The following is a 24,752-nucleotide window of genomic DNA, read 5'->3' on the forward strand; positions in this document are numbered from 1 at the left end:
GCAGTGGCCTTCCGAGAAGGGCCGTGGCACTTAATATTTTACAAATTAAGCACTGGCACTATACCAAAATGAAGTAAAGTGTGCACCGAGTCCAGTGGAACCTCAAAGGTAGGCAGAGGTAATAATTGATAGAACCTTACTCTCTATTTGTGGTAGTGTGGGCGAGCATTAACGCTTTATCAGAGGGTAGTGTTAAGCATTTGTTGTACACACTCAGGCAGCAAATGAGGTCCCACACTCAAAGACTAAACTCAAACCAATTTGTTTGTATAAAAAAATATTATTAAGTTATTTTATTTCTAGAACCAAGCCAAGCTTGGTGTAGGTAAGGTAAATAATACTATGCAAATTCTTAAGCAGTTATTTACAGTTGAATGCAGGTTCAAATGCAGTTGGTTGATTTACAGCCAAGTCAACAATTCGAAATTACTTTTCAGTTACTTTACAAATTACTGTGCATGTTACTTTTTAGAGTACTTTTGCTAATCAGTATGATATCCATAGACATCACACTGAGACATTTTCTAGACAAAAGGTAAGTGATTCACTTTTAGTACATTTGTAGTTTTTCAAGTTTTCATACAAACCAATTCCATGCAGAACAATTTTGAAGAAAAGCAGTCAATGTAATCCTACGGGAGGAAATTGAGTTATCGGTTTAGAGGCAAGTACTTGCTTGTGGGAGTTGGTGTTCTGGGGTTAGAACCAGACTTCCCCCAGGGTCGAGGATGCACTCTCAGAACACCCTCAGCGGCACTAGGGTGGCCGGGTTCAGAGTGCTGAGGCCCAATGTTATCCAATGGGGGATAGAGGGCCTCTGGTTGGTGGATGCTCACGAGTAGGCCACAAGGTTGTGGGAGCAAAGCTCCTGGTGATAGGCTCAGGGCAAAGGGGGATCCGTGTTAGCACCCAAAGTGCACCCGCAGCAGCGCAGGGGCAGCTGGGTGAAGTTTTGGCATTGGGTGCCCTGTTGATTTCAATGGGGATTCCCCAGTTAGAACAAAGACTGCAGGCTCAGGGACGAAGATTTTCTGTAGGTTACCACTGGTTGGAGAGGTGAGTTGGGATGCTGGGACACCATCTGTTGGGCCACCCAAGGCCATAGGACGTCGGGTGCAGGGGTTTCTTAAGGTGTTGGGTTTTCTTACCAGCTCCGCTCGCGGTCAGGGGTATACTCCGGAAAGGGGCTGCAGGCGTCGAGTGGAGGTTCGAGACAGGTCAGAGATCACCACATCTTAGGTCAGGATTGACAGGGAGACCTCCTTGTGGTGTTGGGCCATTCGAACTCGGGCCGTGGGCATCAGGTGCTGAGTGATGCAGACTAGCGGATTTGGCCAGAGCCTGCTGTTGAGCAAATCCAGTGCTCAAAGGAGACAAAGTCTTGATTTTGGAAGGCAGGGCAGGTCCTTCGGGTTCTCGAGGGCTACTGGCTGCAGGACACACCGGGATTTCGATGGAGCAGGTTCGAAGTGCAAACAGGCCAATAGGGCTGGGGCCAAGTCAGTCGGTTCTGGTCTGAGAAGGAAAGGTTCAGGGTTGCCCCTAAATACTAGATTTACAGGTGAGTAAAGGCCGGGACCAATGGGTCCCTTCTTTGGGGTGGGTACTCCCCCCCTATAATGCCACACTCCAGTGGGAGGGGGGTATATGCCTCTCTGGTTGGCTGGGTCCCGCCATCTGCAAGATGGCAGGGACTGAGCATTGTGCTTCGCCTTGCCTCCCGCACCTGAGGGGTGGGGTTGGCAAAGGTGGGCACACCTCCCTTCCTCACTTGGTTTTCCCGCTGATTCTCCCTCCCAATGTGGGGGGTCAGAACCGGTGGTGACCAGATGCTGGAAGCAGCAAATGGATGGTGTAGTTTACAAAGGGAGCAAGCCTTTGAAGCTTTCCCTTCGTGGACCCTACCCATCCTTGGGGAGGAGGCTTGGCACTTTGTCCCAGTTGTGCTTTGTTTCAGACCCCTTGTGTCCAGAAACACATCTGGTGGTGGCAGCTGGCGAGCAGCCACTCAGCCAGGAGACTAGTGTTAGATCGTTTTTCAGGGGGCATCTCTAAGATGCCCTCTGAGTGCATTTTATTAAATCCCACCTGCAATGACAAACTCCCACCACCATATACTCTTAGCCCCTTCGCTGCGGGGGTAATTCCCCCGCTGTGCTGGGGGGGACGAGCTCAGCTCGTCATGAGGCACAGTGCTCTAGTGCTCATGGCGAGCTGAGCTCGTCACGGCCGCACCCGTTTTCATGGAACATTCAGCACAGCAGGGGAATTATCCCCGCGTGTGAGCGTACCAGGGCTCATGACGAGCCGAGCTCGTCATGAGCATGCAAGGTGTTTAATGGCATTACTACACTTACAATGCCTAAGAATTGGCTTAGACACTGTAGGGGTACAGGCCTCATGTACTTGTACCCTCAACTCTGGTATAGTGCACTAAGCTAGAGGGGTGACTGACGTATGCCTGGGCAGTGGGTTGTAGGCATGGTATACAGGGATGTGTGCCATGTCGACTCTTCACTTTGTTCTGCACCAAAACACGCAGCCTGGAGTGAGTGAGTGAGTGTGAGTGAGAGTGAGAGTGTGTGAGTGTGTGAGTGTGTGTGAGTGTGTGTGTGTGTAGGTAGGTACAGGGCCTCGAAGGGTGGCACACTAAGTGTGCCAGCCCTCAGAGGCCTTCCCTGGCCACAGTGCACTTGGTACCTATGGTACCATTTCCAAGGGACTGACCTGGGGCCAGATAGTGGCAATAGGGTTTTGTCTTAATGCAGTTTTAGCAAAAGAACATAGGCCCTGGGTACCTGTATGGCAGGAACACAGGGTACACCAAGTTAAAGTACATCTGCAGTTTGGCAACAAGTGGGGGCAACCATGCAAAAAGAGGGCACTTTCTTACACTTGCACAGTTTTGTTTTTATGAAAAGATTTTTAAGATATATGTGGGAATAAAGAATATGCATTCCATTCTAATAATACCTTTTCTCTTAAACTGCCCTTCTCCTTGATAAATGGGTTCAGTTTTATTCCTATTAATCGTTAAGAAGTTGCATCCGTGCCAAGGTTAATAAAATCTGGCTCCACTATGACCTCATACTGGTGCCCTTTCTACAGCATTACACTCAATCCTTTAGTTCTCATGTTGACAAATATCAACGTGGCTTCACCCCAGGATAGTAAAATAGGAGTAGATAAGCCCCTGCTAAAAAAAGACAACTTCAAGCTGAGGTAGAGAATTAAGGGCCAATTACCCTTCTTCCAGCCCTGGGGGTAAAAACACTGAGCAGATTATAACCAAGAAGTTAGCTCATCATTTGGAAGAAGGGAACAGCCTAGACCACTGGTAACAGACTCCACCCAGGCAGAACAGTGAGAAAGCCCTTGGCGAATTAAGATCTATCTTAGATCAAGCTGGCTTCACTACTCGCATTCTTCTTAGCTTATCGGCAGTGTTCGATAATGTAGACCGTACCACAGTTTTGAACTGCCCTGCAGAGACAAGGTTTAAAGGCTCAGTTCTAGCATGTTTTGCCTGCTTGCTGGAAGAAAGAGAGTCCACAATCTTGCACTTCCACCATTTCGCCTTTCACTCCAACGGTCAGTGTTTGCTCCGACAGGACTCTTCTCTTTCTCTATTGTTATTTACCATCTGTGTTCGCCCTTTGGCCCAACTTATCAGCCTCTATGGTTGCCAAGCTATCTCCCATACGGATTATATGCTGCTGATTGTACACTTGGATTGTCAAGCCCCCCCCATGCCACCACTAAATTGGCAACCTGTCTCTCAGAGGTTCAGTGATGGATGGCAACTAATTGCCTCAAACTTGATGCCAACAAATCTCAAATCCTACTAATTGGCAACTAGAGAGAGCGATGGCAAAATACTTTCTGGCCTACGTATATGCAAAACACAACCTCAGATCTAGGTTCAAATCCCTAGGGGTCTTCTTTGACTGGCATCTATCCTTTAAAGCTCAGATTAAGGCTGCAACATCCACATTTCTCCTACAGAGGCTGCTACAGTAAAACGCTTCCTTTTTAGTCTCACCATCTCCATGCACATGTGTTTTCAGCCTGTATCCTTACCAGCAATGATTACTGCAGCATATTTTATTTTGGAGCAGTGAATCCTTTGGGACTCAGTTTCAAAGAATACAGTATTTTGTCATTCAGCTAGTTCCCAATCTAAAATCTGATCAAGTTACCAAGGCAATAATTCATCTCTACTGGCTCCCTTTGAAACAAAGAACCGCTTTTAAGAGTCACTGCCTTATGCATAGTTTTTTTTATGGAACAGAAATGTCAGCCCTTGGCTCGCACTTTATCCACTATATCCTGGTGAGATGTTTGATTTCTAATTCTCAAATGCTCCTTTGGATACCCAATGCTAAATGCTCTAGATCGACCAGCAGTGATTGGTCAAAAGTGGAATGAAAATTAAAGAGACCTATCTCCCTGTACACAGCAGGACTATTAAATCCAAATATAGCCTTACAAGGGCTATAAAACCCTACCTGTTTGGTTGATCGAACTTTAATGTGTGATTCCCTCTGTTTTTATCACCTGCTTATTGTTTCAAGAACCACTATGCATTTGTTGGTAAAGAAGCCTTAAATAATGTAACTTCAATAAGGAAACCACACAGCAAGAAAGTGATCTCTAGGACCTACTAGTAGCTAGCTTAACAACTCAGGGCTAGGTAAGCATTTTATTCCCGACCAATCCAGTTTAGAAAGGTTTTCAATAAGACCTGTGTCAAAGTTAATAGCTTCAGAAAGTCTGCAAACAAGTAACGGTTGTACTTTTACTTTTCCAAATTCAATTTTCAAGCATCATGAACAGCACCCAGAGATGTTTTGCTCTGTTAAACGCATAGAGCGAACTTTCTCAATCATTGATCATAATCAGAAATACAGCTTATACATGTGGTGCTGCCAGACTGCAAAATCCAACAGCCTCAAGCAGGGTAGAGTGTAGTCTATCAGGGCAATGACGACAGTGGATGGAATCAACAACAATTTCACAGAAAGGGAAATAAGGTAACCCAAGAGAACCTGGAGCCTCGAAATGATGGTACCTAGGTGGGTGCCTTAGCCTACATATATGACTATGTGCACCAGCAGAGTAAGGAACCAGGCAGAAACCGGAAGAGCGTGACAAATGTCTCTCAAGTACTACCATCATCATATTTATTGGCACGATTTTCAGCTCTATTGGAGTATGTGTATTAAGAAACAGTATAAGCATGTCATTTAAATACCTAGCGAATACATCAATCTATTTACTAAATGTCGTGATAACTTGTGGAAATGGAATGCACAAGACAAACACTTACCATTCCTAGCCGAACTTGCCCATGATGCTGGAAGACTCTGTGGGAATACAGAAACAGAATATTAATTTCCTAAATGTAAACAGCAACTATTTTCAAGGAAGTAAAATCATCTATAAAGCCTTCCATATATGCAACAGTAAGTAAGTGTACATTTAATTTTGATGTTCGAATGTCAACCATGTAAATGCCTTGTCAAAAAGCTAATTTCCACTTGAAAACATGCCGGCGAAACAGCTCATTTTGTTGCCATCCCCCTTTTACCATAATTTACAAGTTATTTTTCGCAGCCCATTTTGTTGGATCTGTTCACCCATGCAGGGCCCCTCTAAGGAGTCCTGACCGGCAAACCCGTGCTCAGTGCTCCTCAGGCAACAGCATCAGTTGGAGTTGCTCAGGTCTGTGAGATCATAAACTGATATTGGCCCCTTGGAGGAATACAAGTGAGGGCAGAATACCTTTTAAATAAAAGATCACCTATATTTGTGCACTTAGGGCCAGATGTAGGTAATCCTAATTTACCTATACTTAAATACCGAATTTTACCGATTAGGTATTTAAAAATAGGTAAATGGGATGTAGATACATTTTCGGTAAAAATTACCAAATCGGTACGATTCAGTATTTACCGATTCGGTAATTGCCATTCATTCCTATGGGCCTAGAGGCCCATAGGAATGAATGGCAATTACCAAATCGGTAAATACCGATTCGGTAAAATGGGGGAAACATTCAAGGGTGCAAGGGTGTCACTTTGACACCCTGTTGCACCCCTGAATCGTGTTTGTGTGCAGATGTGGCACACATACATTTCTGCCACATGGAACAGTTGAAAATGCACTGATTTGCATTTTCAAAGGTATTCCTTATTTACCACCAACTTATAGCTGGTGGTAAATAACGAATCCTAAAATGGGAAAAGCACTCATTTGAGTGCTCCCTACATTGCAAATTCGGTAATTTACCGATTCGGTATTTTAAGAAATCGGTAATTTACCGATTCCTTAGAATACCGAATCGGTAAATTACCGAATTTGCATTTTAGGCCACCTACATCCCAAATGCCCAATACCGGTCGATAACAGCCGAAATTCGGTCATTTCGGCAGTTACCGACCGGTATTGGGACACCTACTTCTGGCCCCAAGTCATCAATCTTTCAAAGGCTGATTAAAGAATAAATACAATTATTACCGTTATGCTCTAAAAATTATGTCATGTCAGGGACGTGTAGTCAGCCATTTTAGGAAAAAACAGAAGAGGCCTCACAGAAAACACATGCAAACAAAACAAGTCTCGCCTCTAGGACCTATTGACTTTGCAATAGCTTTCAGCCATACTTTACAGCTTTGCCAATGGTGTGCAGCATGGCTAAAAAGTAAAAAAAAATTTTTTAATGCTATGATGTGTCCGTCGGCATCATTTGTAGGTGTGTGCAACACACGTTTGCATGCCTCCAAAATGACACAGGTGGGGTATTTTTTTTTTTTTATTTACAGTCCCTGTTGGATTGGTAATTGTTTTTTTAAGTAGTGAGAAATAGTTCTTTCTTTTCTTGAGGCAAGCAATAACCAGGGCAGGGTGTGGAAGCAACATGGGGGGGGCGTGTGGGGGAAGCAGTACGCAGGGGGGAGCAACAGAAGCAAGAGAAGAACATGGGGTGTCATTGGGAGCAGCATATGTGCTAGAGAGCTGAAAATGGAACTGGAGGGTAGAAGCAACAAGGTGGGAAGCATATGAGGGAAAGCACAACACAGAAGGGGAGAGGGGAAGCACACTGCAGAGAAAGAGCAACACAGCGTGTGACCTAGGGGGGAAAGAGCAGTACACGAGGGAGACTGCTGGAAAACATATGCACTCTCAGAGTGCTCAACGAAAAAGAAAGGATTAGTGCTTCAAATGTGAGCAGTGGAAGGACTAACAACACAAGATGAGGAACTAAAGTCCACAAAAGCTGAGGAATGAAAAGAAAGCAAATGAGAGTGACAAAGCCAACCAGTTTTAAGCCCACAGTAAGCAGACAATAGGTCTTAGCGCCAGCAGACAGCTCGTGCGGGCTTGTAGGCGAGACCAAAAAATACGTACTGCTTTACCAAAGCAGAGGGTGGTAAAAAAAGAATAATAGCGATGACATTTTTAAACTATGCTGTTTTTTTGTTTTACTGTTAACACTAACTGATTTTCTTGTCAAATTTTATGATCTGGATTACACTTGAAATGTGGAAGACTGAAAGAAGCTGCACCATGTGACATTAAAATAGGCTGTGAGAAGCAAAATAAGTCAGATATTAGATAGCTTATGCATTTGACAGCATCAGAAACAGCAGGTGATGCGATTTGTCTTCTTCCATATGTGCCCTATGCAATGTATTCCTAGGTGCTAAGCAGTTCTGAACCTGTTCTTGAAAATTTCATGGACTACAGAAAGCAAAGGGCCTCTGGTCTCATTTTTATGTCAATGCTAGGCAGCCTTGGTGAGGACATTGTTGGGGTGTTGCTGAGCGAGCTTAAGGGGTGCAAATGGCAGACCAAGAATGGCCTTATGCTAGGTGGCTTCTTCAAGTGACCAACTCTACCGTGTGTTTCTCTGTATAGCTATAACTAGCTGTGAGAGCACAACTAAATTCTGACTAAAATGGAGTATGTAACGCCTAAACCAGATTGAAGTTCCGATGCAATTACCAAATATTTACCAATATGACTTACCGGAATGCATTCATTAAAGCAGGCAAGAACTACTGTTCAGCTACTATTCTGATGCTCACTGACTTCCAAGTTGTGCAGCTTATTCCCTGACATGATGTTTAGTTTGTGACGCAGAGTGTCACGAATGAAACAAACAAATGTATCATCACTTCTCAAATTCCATATTCAACTATACTAATTCACCACTAATCCTTTATGGGTTCCGGAGTGGTGTGCTACTCGCCAGAAAAGAGCTTCAACACCCATCAGGGGTAACTAGTGCTATATGAATGCAAATCATTCTTCCCCTTTTATCCCTCCGCTATCCTTCTCACTCCAAATAACTGACTAATATCCACCACTGAGATTACTTTCATATTTCACCATACTAATTCACGACTAATCGTTTATGGGCTTCCGGAGTAGCGTGCTTCAACACCCCATCAGGGGTAACAAGCGCTATATAAAAATAAAACTTTTTTCTTCCTCTATCCTTCTGCTATCATTCCAAATCCAAATAACTGACTAACCTAAATGTACTTGCATGTTTCACTATACTAATTCAACACTAATCCTCTATGGGTCCCGGAGTAGCGTGCTACTTGCCGAAAAAGCGCTTGGACGCCTCGTATGGGGTAGTGAGCGCTATATAAATGCAATTAATAATAATAATAATAATCCACATTTGTATAGCGCACAATCACCCGTTAGGGTCTCTAAGCGCTGGGGGCCGTCGGGAAGATTAAGCAAGCTATTGCCCAGAGTCGCATGGTGCTGGGCTAACCTGCCGCCGGAGCCGGGGATCACACCCTGATCCCCAGATTCCAGCGTCAGTCGCCCTGGCCGCGGCGCCACACCTCTCCCCGTAGAATACAATACAATATTTATTATACAATATACAGTTCACCGTATATACAATTCACTGAAATAAATAAAGGTTAACGTGGCATTTCAGTTTAGTATAATAATAAGATCTTCCCTTGCATTAAAAAAATACATAAATAATTCAGTGAAAAGATAAAACTTCGGTGTTTTCAGTGAATTTGAACGGGTTTTTAGTGAATTTCTAAGGGTTCTTTTGTAAATATAAGCTAAGATCTTATTACTTATACCCTCACTCAAACGTTTGTTTTTTCAAGTGAAAAAAATGATGTATAAATTACATATATATATATATCCGTACGCTAAATCCCTTCCAATTGAACTGTCAGAAAGTTGACAATGTAAAACCCATTACCTCTGTATTTGTCAAATAGCTCTAAATGCAAGCCCCTTCCTAGATTTATCATGGAGTCTAAAACCTCTTGCTGTTTCATTGTCAGCATTCACAACATAAAACCCCTAACAACTGTATTTGTCCGAGGGTTCATAATGGAAACTCCTTGGTACTGTATGGTAACAAGGTTACTCCTTGAAAAACCGCTCCCCACTGTATTTAAAGTCGAGTCTGAGTCTAAAATATCGATTATAAATAATATGCAATGTAATAATTTCTTAGGTGTATTAAGCCAACTATTTTTAAGTCAAGTGCTTGCAGAGAAGATCAACATGTGGGCGGAGCCACAAACTCTCTTAGTATGCACTATTTCTTAATGATCTTTTTCTGGTGATCACATAAGACATCACCAACACCTTTACTGTCAAGCCTGGCATAAAAACTAATGAATTCTCAACAGGGTCTGACACGGGGTAACCAAAACCCTTGCCTATTACGGTAATCTTTGGGAAGCCATGTTAGAAAATGCTTGTCCGGAAGCTATAGGACAATGTAATAACAATTTACCCATAAAACTATTGGCTTTAATACGTGCTTTTCACAATAAATAATTCAGGGTCACTGCATTTGTCATAAAGTTTCTTACAAAAAACAGATCAGGCCGGCAGCAGTGATCAGTAGCTTGTCATCACACCCAACTCAGTTCTGCAGTATTGAGTGCAAGCTTTCAACAAGGCAACAAATGCAATACAAGCACTATTTCAGTGGAGCCGTGCAACGCCTGACCACTCTAATGCTGTATTCAACATGTTGGTGGAGTCAAAGCCCGTCTTCTCAGTAGTGCTTCTTAAAGCTCTTTCTGTTGATTACACAAGGTCAAGCCAGATATAAAAAAGGGAGCAGGAGAAAAAAAGTAAGGCACATACATGTTGACTATCTACATACTGTGCAGAATCTACAGTCTTATTGCTCTTTAAATGCAGCACTTATTAAAAAACATTTGTGTTGCTGAGTTCCACCTTTATATACTGCAAAACCATATCAGCTCTTTTGGAGCAGAGGTAATCACTCAAGCCCGCATGGATAAGCAACTCTCCATCTCCATGTGCCATAGCTAGTCTTGAGAGGCTACGGAATGGTGGCAAAACACCAGAATCAAATCAGCCTGCTTCCTCATTCACCTCCCTTAAAAAAACATCTTAATACTCCTAGAAGCTTTTACTAAATGTGTTGTAAACTAAGTGGCAGCACTGAAAGGCCCACCTCTTTCTCCTACCACCAAAGCTTTGATGATCCCACATGTTAAGCTGGAGTGAAGGTTATGTGTGCAGCTGTCACAAATGGTGTCATTCTACTGACAGTGCTCTGACAAGGGTTTCATGGGGCAGAGGAGTGGGTTTTAATTTTCCCAGCTTTAGAATTGAGGAGCTAAAATGCAGGCAATTCTGTAATCTGTAACAAAACATGTGTGATGTTCCCTCATTATGATCCCCAAGCTACCAAATTCAAACAAAAGAACATTCTAAGCTCCAGGTTGAAATCAAACGTTTTGCAAATGTGATAACCCCCAGAAAAGGCGCCTTGATTTTTGGGTTGAGAAGCTACAGGCAAAGGTGAGAGAAAAAGTACTGATTGTGCTTCAAAGTTGATACAATATTTCAAGATATCTGGATGTATGTGACTGGAGGTGTTCCCCCTGCCTGTATGAATACTGGTTTTGTCAGGTTTTCTTCGTTGTCACTTGACGAAGTGGTAAACGTTATATCCAAAGTTAAGACCTCTGGCTTCCCTTAGATAACTGCACATTACGGCAGGTGCAGGAAGACAACAGTAGCTCTTATCTTACCCAAAGTTGTTAATTCATCTTTTGCATAAGGTTTAGTATGTCGCTATACCACCTTAAACATACTCTATAATTCACCCTCAGCTGAAAAAATCGAGCCTAGATGTCAAGGACCAAAACAATTTTAGGCCAACACCCCTCCTGGGACTGAGACGGCAGTTACATAGGTGGCTGATGAGATTAAGATTATAGCTGATGGTGGCAGTGGCGAAGCAAGTGATATTCTAGATGTCTTCTGCTTTACACCATCAGTTTCTACTCCAAACTTGGCTAGCTTTTCAACCCAGGGCAAGGCTCTTAGTTGGATTATATGTTTCCTACCCAATCGGACGCAATAGCTACAACTGTCATATTTCATATTGGCCTCCTAATTAGGTTGAGTAAGGCGGTCAAGCAGCTTGACCTTCACAAAGTTCTTTTTGTAAAAACTAGAGGGTGAGGGGAATTTGAAGCCTGACTAAGCATTAAAAGGGTTTAGTCACTTAACACAATATGTCTCTGAATGGATAGTATCCAGTAATATCCTTAAGTACCAGAAAGCTAACGGGATCTGAAGCTCACTCTACTAAAGGCAAAGCTGTTAAATCACCTTGGTTGAGAAACATTCTTATTGAATCCCTTTTAAGAGAATTTCCTGAATCAGAACCCACGGCCTATGCTCGGCCCTTTCATGGAAGATCTATGGGTAGTGCATAATTTCTCTCTTTTCTATCGACCACTTTTTTGCAAGGAATAGACTTTGCAGTTCTATTCAGTGCATATAGCTACCTGTGAGGATTTCCTTGAGGAGACGGAAACGTTGTTCTTTAGAGGAATCATGATTGAAATCATAACAAACATTACCTTCTTCCCCACCTATATTGTTGCACACTCTCCATGGTTCTACGTCTCTGTAAAAACAAACAAAGTCAACTACCATGGAAGTGCATTGATTGGATATTTGTGGCTTGTGCTTTTTAAGGTAAAAGACCACTATTTTTGTCACTTATTTACTGCAAATGGCTTTTAAAAATTCACATTCGGTATCTTTTGTTTAAGGAAAATAAATTAATTCTGGAAAAATGTTGCTTACTGTGTAACCATCTGTTTGCAGTCTATAGTGCACTCGCATACTATGCATAGTCCTTCCTCTTTATCAGCCTGTCATCTAAGTATAACAAGGATTTGCAATGCAATAGGTTTCGCTTTTGTGAGAGTTTAAGCTATTATTAGCATTGTAAATGACGATGCTTTTTTTAGGTTTTAAAAACCAAAACATAAATAAAAGCCAATGGAATTTACAATACCAATAGCTCAAACTCGTGTAAATGCGAGACCTATTGCATTGCAAATGCTTGTGAATTCGCTTTTCTCTGCAGGTTCATTGATACCACTCGTGTGATCTTGTTTCTATGCTGACAACTGCTTCTTGAATGACAAGTAAATGAGTATATTGCTGTTGCGCACTGTATTACTGAAAGTAAATTGCTGCCGGCCATGTATGGTTGTAGGCGAATAGCTGTGTATATGAGTATGAGTGCCAATAAAGGTTTTGAAAATTAAAAAAAAAATATATATATATATATAGTATGGATCAAGACCTCCTGCAACTAGGTTAGGCATTCGTGCTTTACATATTCCTTTTTTAAATGAATTGCCTTATGCCCATTCTTGACTGGTAGTGGAAAATCTCATCAAATAAGCATTAGCAAAGTCAATAGAGCCATTGGCTTTGGCAGTGTTTTATAGCCATGCTGTACAACAGCGCAGATGCTTTTCAGTGTGGCTAAAGCAAATTTTAAAACACGCTAAGACACAGCCAGGGATCAATGCACTTTTTATTTTTAAAAGTAAATATGCACTGGATGCATCTTAGTCCTTTAAAAAAACGTTTTAATCCTTTCTGTACAGCAGCTATGTTGCAATACAGCATTGGATGAAATTGGAGTGTGGATTGAGTGAGGCTTAGTCAAGCAGCAACTCAAACCTTTTCTGGGTGAAGCACAAGCCACCCCATAAAAGACCTGTGCTCAATCCTCTGGCAGTTTGGTACAGAAAAGTCAGACTTAATTAGGAAACCATGTGTAAATTATGTGTTCAACACTTCAGTAATAAAGTGAAACACCACACAAAGGATCACACCAAGTTAGAAAAATTGTGATCACGCAGCCCTTCTGTCATGGGAGCCGAGCTTATGCCAGGCTATGTTAAACCGCTACTGATTAGAGGGTGCCTTGCCGTGCTACAGACGAGCCTGCCTATGTGGATTCGCCTCATTTCAGAATGGGCGCACTCCTGATTTCATCTGATCCCATCAAACCGCCTTCAGGTCCAGCGGCATCTCTGAAAGCCAGGGATGTGGAATTCCTATAGCCCGACGCCCAGGACATATTGTTTGGGGTCAAGGGCAACACGTTATAATGTGTATTTTGTCCTTGGGACAAGTAGGCCCAACCCCCTGCTGCACAAACCCTTTTGCTGCCAGTTTGCAGTTACACATTAAGGGTCAGGGAAGGGCACTGCCTTAAGTTAAGTTAATAGTTGTGTCCCTATGTTAATGCTGTTCAAACTTGTATTCATGGTTCATTAATTGAAAGCCTTTATTATTACGGTTCGCGCTCGAAGTAAATGTAAGTTCTTACTGCACTACTGACTAGTTCCAGTATAGAAATGTGCACTCACGGTTTCAAAGTTTAGCAATATGAGACTATGCATAATGCTCTCTGATTAGATACAAGTATTGGCAGACGCTTGAAAGCAAGATTAATCACTATTTGCTTTCAATATAAAATGTTCCTAAAAAAAATAAAAGTAGGAAAAAAAACATTTTGCTAAACTACTGTGAAATTTCAGGTACCATTTCTTTGCAGCATCATTTAGTAAAATGTGTTGATGCATGCTAGTATTTCGCAAAAATATTCATATTAGAAAATCAGTGTAACCAGTTTCAATAAGATTATGGGAAACATAAAAATAAACAAGCATTGGCAAAGTCATTAGGTCTGAAATTAGTGGTCAGCTTTTTAGTTTTGACTATACGTGACTTGTTTTGGCATGGTTTTTGTAAAACCTTATTGATATGAGAGCTGCCGGCCCCTCACCATTATAACAAACATTGGCAAAAGCAAAGAAAAAGTGGTCTAAAAAAACACGCACACTGCCACATTAGTTACTGCCGCTGAACAAAACTACACCAGACCAAATTAGGGGCCCGATTATTAAAAGAAAAGTCTCAAAAATGCACCCTTGGTATATGTCCTTGCATTAAGTGCAGCTATATGGCTTTCGTAAATTCACAAGAATTTAAAGAAGTAGGGCAAGAAATTGTACTCCTAGAAAATATTTGTGAACTGCAGTTTATCATGAGCAAATATGCACGTGTAGATTTGCTCATGAGAAAACCTGAGTATTTGCAAGTTAATTTTCCCTTCAACCACTTTTTTCCCAACTCTGGAAGAAGGATTACGTCTGCCATTGTCAGGAGAAAGTTCCAACATTTCTCAGTATGGGAAAAGATTAGAGAAGAGTTGTTGAAAACCCTTAAAACATGCAAGTTGGTAGGTTTGCACAGACTCAAAAGGGCATTCCAACCTTGGAACTATTGCTTACCACTTCCTTCAGTCCCAGTATGTAGATCTTCAGAAACGTGGCAACATAAAGGGATTGCTAGTATTCAAATATTACTATGGTATGAGCCCTGGCATAATCAGAGAGGCTATATAAGAGTTCTTATATAATGAGATTGCTGCCATAATTTGTCGCTGCACCACATGGCACCAAAGGGACAAGTGGATTTTGTTATAGGACAAGTATATTTATGAAGCAACCTGCCCCATGGACAAGTAGATATTTTAATAAATTCCACACCCCTGGAAAGCGCAGCAGCCCTGGGCTATGACCCTTTAGTTGTACAGATGCTGCACTGGAACAGTTGTCAGGATGAACTAATGAATTGGACCTTATTTCACTAATAAAGATTCCCCATCACGTTTGAACTGTTGGCTGCCTCTTGACAGTGTCCAGGTTGTGATGCAGACACCCCCGTGAGACGTGACCTGGAGCTCTGAGCCGTGGCTTCCTTCCCACCTACGTTCCATTAGTGTGCCCGGAAATGCTGGTTATCGCATCCAATTAGCAGGCGACTTTGTGACGGATAACGGTGGTGTTGGATTTACTCCCTCGTTGCATGTTCAAGTCGACTACTTCATTTGTACGCGTGACTTGATTAACTTTATATCAGAGTCGAAGAAAGCGACTAGTTATGCAAATGAAGGTATGGAACGTAGCCTTTTAAAACCAAAAATGTTACATCCGGTCGTAATATGCACAATCCCGTAGAATATTGCACGGTTGTCCATATCGCACGCAGTCGTTAAGTTCACGCACTTGAATAAAGCTCAGTGTCCTGCAATAACCCTGATTTGGACGCAAGCAGTTTGCACCCGAAGCAAAATAAATAAATGTTGCCTGGTAAACTACCGCAGTATGGCTTGTAATAATATGCGAACGCAACCAACCTTTACTGATCACCTTATGCAGAATAGAGCGTTTCTGCTTGTGACTCAGAAGCAGAAATAATCAAACCTCTGAGCTTTTGGTCGCCATTTCCTTTTCTGAGCATTAAATACAATCTTTTGACAGATGGGTTGGTTTCTCAGACCAGAGTTTACTGTAGAAGGATACAATAACAAGTCAGGTCCCGGGCCGTGGTGTGATTGGCTGACGTCACGGGGTGTCCCGGGCCGGCAGCCAATCACAGCGCGGCCCGGGAAATGACGTCACTGGGCTGTCCCGGGCCTGCAGCCAATCACAGCGCGGCCCGGGACACACGTCAACAAGGGGCGGGGCTTAAAAAAAGACCCAGAAACGCCCCCGAATCGCGTTTTCTCTGGAAAACGTGATTGACGGCCAATCTCTTCCAATGGCTAGTCTCCATTTATGGAGCTAGCCAATGAAAGAGAAGGCGGGACTAAGCCCCAAGCTGTAAGAACATGAGATTTCTCCTGGGCGGAGCTAGGAGCTCCGGACCAGGCGAAACCTAAAAAGACATGAATGCACAGTCTCTACTGCTAGACGTTTTGTAAACAACCATGGGCCTTTAGTGACCTTGAAGGTAGAATTTTGGACTGGTTGGTGTTGCCCACTTACCACAAAGTGCAGGTAACAATGGTGAGCCGGTTTGTAGGGAAGCAGAAATAGGCATCATCGAGGTTGAAGGCAGCCTTGAAGTTCGCTGCAGGGTGGGCATGTGGTAATTCTCTGACAAGATGTAGTTGTCTATCAGCCTGGGCTCCAGGATGGACCTTTTAAGGGCTCAAGAAGTACACTGAGTAGACTCTTGTGCAGCACTGGTGGGGGTGGGGGTGGCAGACACCAGCTAGCTGGTACCTTTAGCAGGAAGCAGCTGCACTTCCACCTTCAGCACATGCAGACGGTTACAACTGAGAATGTGGTGATGAGGCAGAATATTTGGTGGCATGGTGTGGAACTCTAGGCAGTAACCCTGCTACACCAACACACGCTCCCACTTATACAAATGTAATTCCTCCCATTGGGGAAGGAAAAACCTCTGACAGGTTTAGTGTTATCAGCGGGAATCATAGGAGAGTCGATGTTTAATGGCAGTAGTGCCCCTGTTAAAGCCATCCCTCACCTTCGCTCAACCGTTGCCACTGTATCCACTTCTGCCAAAGGACTTTTTGCTACGTGTGCTGAAACAATTGCTGCTGTTAATATCTTCACTTATCCAAGGGAACGGATAGATGTTTTTTTTCATATTCTCTGGCTTTGTTTGAACAAAAATCAGACCTAGATGTTGAAGCTTGTTTGGCACCAATCGCTTTGCTGATTCAGTGTCCTCTAATGTTTGAGCATGGTATAGACACGCTGGTAGAAGAAATGCTCAAAATCAAATGGCACCTTCAGGAGGGGTTTCAGAACCTCTGGCCTGAAGCAGGAAACCCTAAACCAAGAGTGGCGCTGTAGGAACATGCTCGTGTTCAGGTTCCTTGAGGCACTGAACGCAAAATGTAATGCACAACTGATGTTAGCATTTGAAATTACTTTCCACATAGCCATTAATTCATGGCAGTGCTTTCAATAGGCCTCGTGGAGGTGCCTGACCAACTCTTCCATTTCTTCCCAATGGTGCCAGTCATGTCGTGAGAGCAAGAATGAATGAATGAAGATTTATAGAGCGCAACTTAGCCCAAGGGCGTCAAGGCGCTTAAAAGATGGTACAGCTGCTAGAGATGTGAAAAGATGCACCGACTACTGGTAGGCTTCTGAGAAAAGCCAGGTTTTTAATGCTCTACGAAAAAGCGCGAGCGATGTTTGCCCTTTTAGCTCAGCGGGAAGAGAGTTCCACAGTCTTGGAGAGAGGGAGGAAAAGGCCCTCCCTCCCCATCTGGCTTTGAAAACTCGAGGGACAGACAAAAATTTCCTATTGGTGGAACGTAGGGCCATGCTGGGCACATAGGACACAAGGGACCTAATATCTTCTGCTCCAAACCCATGCAGGGCGCTGTGGGTGAGGCATAAGATCTTAAAGTTTATCCTGGACTAGATTGGAAGCCAGTGAAGGGCTTTCCTAATTAGGGAGCCTGATGAAAGTCTTGGGGCGTCAACGACAAACCTGGCCGCCGCATTATGCACTATTAGTAGGCGTTGAATCAGCTTTTTATTTATGCCTAAGTATAGTGCGTTGCAGTAGTCCAGCCTTGAGGAGACGAGGGCCACCGTAACATGCTTTCGAGCTTCCGGGGTGAGATATTACACACTAACACCACAGCAGGTTGAAACCGTCCTACTGACTTGCTTGTCGAAGGAGAGCGTGGTGTCCAACATTACACCCAAATTGCGAGCAGAGGGGGAGGGCAGAGGACAGGCTCCAAGAGCAGAGGGCCACCAATCGCTCGACCAGATCTCCTGTTTGCCCCCGAAGATAAAGACTTCGGTTTTCTCCCCATTTAATTTCAGGAAATTCTGAATCATCCAGTGCGAGACTGCTTCCATACAATTCCTGAAATTAAGGGCGGTGGTACTCACCGGTTGGGAGAGGGAGACCATGATCTGGGTGTCGACAGCGTATGGCAACACTTCCAACCCGAATGATCTTACTAACCTGGCGAGTGGGGCCACATAGATGTTAAAGAGCGTGGGGCTCAAGGACGAGCCTTGAGGAACCCCACACTGCACACGCTTAACAGGAGAAAGAAAATCACCCAGCTTAACCCTTTGTTTTCGTTGGTGGAGAAAAGATGTTAGGAGACTCAGTGCTGATCCATTCACTCCCATCTCCCTAAGCCGAGTAGCCAGAATGGAGGGGGACAGGGTATCAAACGCAGCTGTCAGGTCGAGCAGTACCAGAAGGGTGGTCTGGCTACTGTCGACCTTAGTGCGGATGTTATTGATAACCACTGTGAGAGCGGACTCAGTACTGTGTGCCCTCCTGAAGCCATGCTGAGAGGGATCAAGCAGGCTGGAGTTATCCAGGAAGGCACTCAGATGATGGTTGAGATGGGCCTCGAGCATCTTTGCGGGGGCAGGAAGCAGGGATATCGGACGAAAGTTCTTCAGGATCCCAGGATCTAAAGAAGCCTTTTTTAGGAGGGGCTTGACAATCGCCATTTTCCAAGAGGCAGGAAAGGTACCTTCGGAGATTGCTAAATTCATCACCTCCAAAAGAGGGGGCAGCACTACCTCCCTGCACTCCTTAAGAATCTTCAAAGGACAGGGGTCCAAAGGGGATCCAGATTTGAGCTTATCCAGAAGCAGATTCAGTTGTTCAAAGGTGAAAGGGGGAAAATTAGAACAGTTACTACAAAGTCCATTAACTTGGCCTTCAGTTGAAAGATCCATTGGGGTAGCTGAGGCCTCTAGATCTGAATTTAGCGTTTCCAGGGCGGTATAAATATCCACTATCTTAGTGTGAAAGAAAGTGGAGATCTGGTCGCACAGTTCCTGGGAACCCACTATAGGGTCTGGTGACTGGAGGGTGGACAGAGAATCTATGGTCTTAAACAGTTCACTAGGAGAGCTAAGGGAAGTCGTCAACTTAACAAAGTGGGCCTTCTTTTCCGCAATCACCGCTGCTTTGTACCCTTTAAGGAGGTTTTTATGTTTTTCCTTCTCCCTCGGATCAAGATGCAACCGCCAATGTCTCTCTTGTTTCCTACAGCCCTGCCTTAGCAGTCTAAGGGTGTCTGAGAACCAGGGAGCGGAAGGTCGTTTCCTAGCGGAATAGTGCTGTTTAACAGGGGCAAGAGTATCATTACTGAAGGCAGATCTAGGGCCCGGGGGCCTGTAAATCAGGAGGCCAGAAAAGGAAACAGTGGGAGAGGATTTAAGAGAGAAATACATGGCCTGAAAGGAATCCAGAGGGGAGGGGAGGAGCTCAGTCCGGCATTTTATAGAACTTTTATACAATATACCCAGTCCACCCCCCCCTACGACCCACTCTATCCATTCTTGCTAGTGCATATCCCTTGGGGATGGAATTTACAAGCTCGGGCCATGTGAATTCAGATGCCCAAGTTTCAGTGATAAAAGCCCATGAGGGTTGTCTTTCAGAGATAAAATCCCTGAACGCAATATTGTTCTTAACTAGGGACCGTGCATTGATGAGGAAACCAGTTTCCTTACTCAGTGAGGGAGGGTCTTGCTTCTTAGGCGTGGGCTGCTTTTTTTATAGGGACCGAAGTGGTGGAGCAACTTCCTTTTTGGTGCAACCACACTTAAGAGCACCGAGCAGCATCTCTGGAAGGGACGCATGATGACAGGGCTGCCAGAGGGGTTATAATGCCTGTAACTCCTGTAAGGAATAGAAAGGACTTACTAGGGCGTGGATATGTATAGCGCCAGCCTCCCTGGCCCCTGGCGCTTCCTTGGCGCAGGCGGGCGCAGACGGGCTGGACTCAGGCGCGACTCCGGCGCGAAGATGGCGCGAAGATGCCGCGAAGATGGCGCGAAGATGGACCGTCCGCTGCGCGGAGGCATGTCCGTCTCCTTTTATGCTGGCGACTAGACTGCTAATGTGATGGCCTCCCACCTAAGATGGCCGCTGCAATGTTCCACCGCCCGGGTCCGTGAGACTCAGCACCTAACTCGGCTGAGCACTGACCACATGCGGGGTAGATATTTAGAAACCGGCGAATTTAAGACAAAGTGAAAGGTGAGCTTAAAACAAGGTATTTAGAGCGAGTGGCACACAAAGGAGTCACAAACAAGCTGATATAACTAGCAGCCCTCCACTTATTGGCAGCTCCACTACATCAGACTATTTGTTCTCCTTATGTCTGTGCTGAGCCTCTTTTTTCTAGCAGTGTGGACAACTAGCAAGTCAGGCAGGGACTGTCCCCCGATGTAAAAAGGGTCACCCAGGGATGCCTTAAACTTTTCCTCAATCAGAGGGTAACAACCCTCGCTTTCATTGGGACTTTAAAGTTTCGTATTGCCGTCATGTACATACCCTGAAGTACAGGCTCTCTATGAGGAAGTCATTGTCCTCTTGTACTACATGCATCTTTCTATTAACACATGGTACACCGTGGTGTCATTTGGGTTCAGTGAAGCCTTGCCTGAGCAAGAGTCCAGGTCTGGGTTATCTTGTCGATCAACATGGTAGTCTTCCCAGGGATCCTCCAATTCCCAGGCGCTACAGATTCATACTAGGGGTTCACTGTGTGGTATGGGTTCTCTTAGTCAAAGTGTGTGGGCACAGAACAAGGGCATTATGGAGAAAGGGGAGGTGGAGCTAGGGTAGAGTTATAGTGGCCCTAGGTACAGGGTATAGTGATGCAGGATTGGTGGTCTCATCCCTAATCATCTCCCGCTATGCACGGCCTTTGGCATCTCTTGAAACATGTCCCAGTCCGACACCCAACAATGGTAATAAACAGCATATTTTAAGCTTCGTATTTACATATATTCTCTACATTGATTAAAATGAACTCCTGGAGTTCGGGCGTAGGGCAGTCTCCCATTTGCTGATGACAATCAAAGATTCCTTGATGAGAAAGGTGGCATAGGTAGTATGAAACTCAGATAAAGATGTACCTTCTGACAAAAGGGCACCCATTATGCGTTAAAAACAACTTTCTTTGTATGTTTGTGTCTGGAAGAGCTAGATTTCTCTGACAAACCGCAAAGAGGCAAAACATGCATCAAGAGCCACTTTTAACTTTTTCTGGGTCTGTGGGTTTGGAAGATACCAACGTTACTGTTAATGGACTACCTGTAATGATAAAATGCCTTTGTACTTTTACGCTCAGCAGAGGTAGCGGCACATCTACTAATAACTAACCCTAGGCATAGGACTACTCTACGCTCGCAGAGCATGCGTAGTCTGCGCTAGGTAAATTGCATGTAGCACTGTGCAAAAACGCGTAGCATAGCGGGCATTTTTTGCTTGCTCGCGGTCCTCAACGTCAAGTTGACGACAGCAAGCAAGCAAAATCAACATCCTGGCAAGACTTTTTCCTCGTTCACGATCAGCAACATCAATTTGCCGATCGCGAGCTTGGAAAATATAACTCCCGGCGAGATTCTCAACGCGGGGAGGTCAGGTTACTCATGGCGAGTGGTCGCGTATGCTCGCGAATAACTACCAGTCCACGTTGAGAAAGCTGCCGCTCGAGTACAAATCTACTCAAGTGGCAGAAAACGACCGCTTGCACTGTGCAAGATGCCGTTTGCAATGATTGCACAGTGCGGACAAGCATCCTGCACTGTGCAATCTGTGCGAAAAGCATTGTCCCTACCACACTACGCAGTTCGCGTAGCTTGCGTAGTGCGAAGTGCACTTCGCGTAGCTTGCGTAGTGTGAAGTGCACTTCGCGTAGCTTGCGTAGTGTGAAGTGCACTACGCGTAGCACTACTACACGAACTATGCCCAGGGTTAAATAACTTTGCTGTAAAATGGCAGAGTGCTTTGTCACCTCTATAGCTCAGCATGGATAGCAAATGAGCCAGGCCTGTTTTTAAAAAAAAACTTTGCTAAAAAACAAATATTTCAGATAGGCATTTTTATAGTATTACTGGTGTTGTAGATGCAATTGATAAGACAGAACTCTCCACCTAAAGACAGAAACTAACCAGAAAGCCCTAAACTGTTTAATGCAGAAGCAATAAACCAGGTAACCCATGCTAGGAACATGTATATGCCTGATGCTTGGTTATAAATTACATTACCTTCAACCCCCAATCAGAACTGAGAATATCTTTACATGTATAATTCCTCAATAAAAAAAAACATAAGACAGCAATTTGGAGAACTTCTTTGTGTTTGGACTTCAGCACTAATTGAGAATGCCCAGGATGAAAGTCCAATATTCTTCACACCTGATTCAATTTGACACCACAGGGTTTAGCATTTATTGCGAGCAATAAAGGACAACCAAAGCAATTCACATATGAAACGGGGACACAGCATGCAGATTTTAGTGCTTAAAACATCAAAATCGACTTTTATGGAATTACAATCCACTTTTCTGTAATGAAGGGGAATTTTCCCCTTGTTAAATTCAGACAGACTTGGCCTGAGAATACTTAACTGAGCTGTGGAAATTTACGGACCCAGTAATTACTTGGCATGATAAACTTTGCACTAGTCAGAATTACCATCCATGTGCATGCAAGGATTTGCGCCATGGATGGATTTATCTGGCCTACATGTAACGAGGGCTTATGTGCTGTACACAGTAAAAATAAAAGGCATAGGTAAGGTTAATTTACATTTTGGACTGCGGTTTAATAATGCTTCTGATATTAAAAGCATACAGTGGTTTCCCCAAAAATAAATGCTGTATACTTTTTTTGAAGTAAGAATTTACATTAAGTCCATTCTTGTGCATTTTATGCTGTGGGTCTCTAGAAGTGTACACACATTGGGCAGCCAGTCTGAAATGAGACATGCGCAGTTTGAGCAGTTAATATTACTCTTGGCTTAGGACATCAGAAAAATCAATGTGTTAGTTACAGCATACATGTTTAGTCTCACTACAGATGTACATAACAAATTCACAGATTATGTTTTTAGGCTCACAAAGAAGTTGACGCAAACAAATAATAAACAAGCTTTGTCGACGCCAATAGGTCCATACTCTAATGCCGATCTACTAGCGTTTCCAAAACATTAACTTTTCCACGAATGGTTGTAGAGCATGCACTAGCCTTTGTGCATTTTTTTTCCTCAAAAACATTACATAAAAAGATAACATAAAAATCACAGCTGAACGTGTGCATAATGCTGGTCTGTCATTTTGTAATTTCTTTTTTCATAAGCTTTACGAAAACTATTAAAAGATGCCTTCTGACCAGGTGCATGTTAAGGTTTATGAAAAACGATTACAAGATTACCGTCACATTAAAACTGGTCCTAGCCTGGCAGCCAGTTGTAATAGGTCTCTGAGCTCAGCATCTGTTGGAAACGTGCTTTGTTAGTCCCTTTGCTTATAATATGTTTGCTGAGCCAAATGGCTCTCAATAATTTCCAGCTTACTTCGCTATTGCAACATCCTTCCAAGATCTTGGAAAAGGAGGTCAATAAACAAATTTCGATTTCATTCACTCAGCAGAACTGTCAAGACTCTTGAGTTTGGGTTAGAGCGTTACATAGTACAGAACTGACTCGGTTATCTATTTCTAAATGGCTTTGCAAAACTCTGTATAAAGGTGGGAAAGCTGCAGTAATTCTTTAGGAACCGAGTGTATTTTTATACCAATTCACATGCCACTTTACTTCAATGTTTGAGTTATTTTTAGGGGTGGGCAGAAAACTCCGCTCTGACAGCGTAGTGGATGAAGCCAGCCACCCCTGCTCCCCGGTCCATTCCCTGCTTCTGAAAGCAGCCAGGCCGGGGAGAGCCTGCCCGGGCCCCAGTGGACCCCGGTCCCCAGCGCCCAGACTATCGGCTGGCTTGCAGGACGGGGGGCTCCCGCACCCCGGGGCCCGCCGGACGCAGCACGAGCCCCGGGCCCGGTCCCAGCTCCCAAACCCTAGCCAGGCCCGGCAGACCCCCGTCACCAGCGCCCAGACCCTCGGCTGGCTTGCAGGATGGGGGGGCTCACACACCCCGGGGCCCGCCAGACGGAGCTCAAGCCCCGGGCCCGGTACCAGCTTAGCCAGGCCTGGGAGAGCCTCCCCGGGCCCCAGTGGACCCCGTCCCCAGCATCCGGACCCTCTGATGGCTTGCAGGACGGGGGGCTCATGCACCACGGGGCCCGCCGGACAGAGCTCAAGCCCCGGGCCGGTCCCAGCTTCCGAACCTTAGCCAGGACGGGGAGAGCTACCCCAGGACCCGGTGGACCCCCGTCCCCAGCGCCCGTCCCTCTGATGGCTTGCAGGACGGGGGCTCACGCACCCCGGGGCCTGCCGGACGGAGCACAAGCACCGGGCACGGTCCCAGCTTCCGAGCCCTAGCCCGGCCGGGGAGAGCCTCCCCAGCACTCGGGGGACCCCTGTCCCCAGCACCCAGACCCTCGGCCGGAACCAAGGAGGTTTAAGCCCAGGCCACGTCCTCTCCCCGATGGCCTGCCCGGGGAGCCCATTTTCCTCGACTACGGGGGGAGGGGGGGCTTATACAATTTTGGGGAAGGACAAAAATTGGAGTTAGCCCGGCCGCCAGCCCCCAGCCCCCAGGGCCATCTGGTCACCCAGCCCGCAGGGCCATCTGGTCACCCAGCCAGGTGACCAGATGACCCGGG

The 24,752-nt window shown here is 44.7% G+C and overlaps 1 protein-coding gene across 1 annotated transcript in view; it reads right to left on the reverse strand.

Moving 5' to 3' along the window:
- Positions 1-24,752, reverse strand: part of LOC144818172 (general transcription factor IIH subunit 2) — a 368,595-nt gene that overhangs the window by 252,965 nt on the left and 90,878 nt on the right. Inside the window, exon 4 of the mRNA XM_078675294.1 lies at positions 5,330-5,366. Coding sequence (XP_078531420.1) covers positions 5,330-5,366 — 37 coding nt within the window. The remainder of the gene's footprint in view (positions 1-5,329; positions 5,367-24,752) is intronic.

This window comes from Lissotriton helveticus, chromosome 2_1 (genome assembly GCF_964261635.1).
Source record: "Lissotriton helveticus chromosome 2_1, aLisHel1.1, whole genome shotgun sequence".
Taxonomy (NCBI): domain Eukaryota; kingdom Metazoa; phylum Chordata; class Amphibia; order Caudata; family Salamandridae; genus Lissotriton; species Lissotriton helveticus.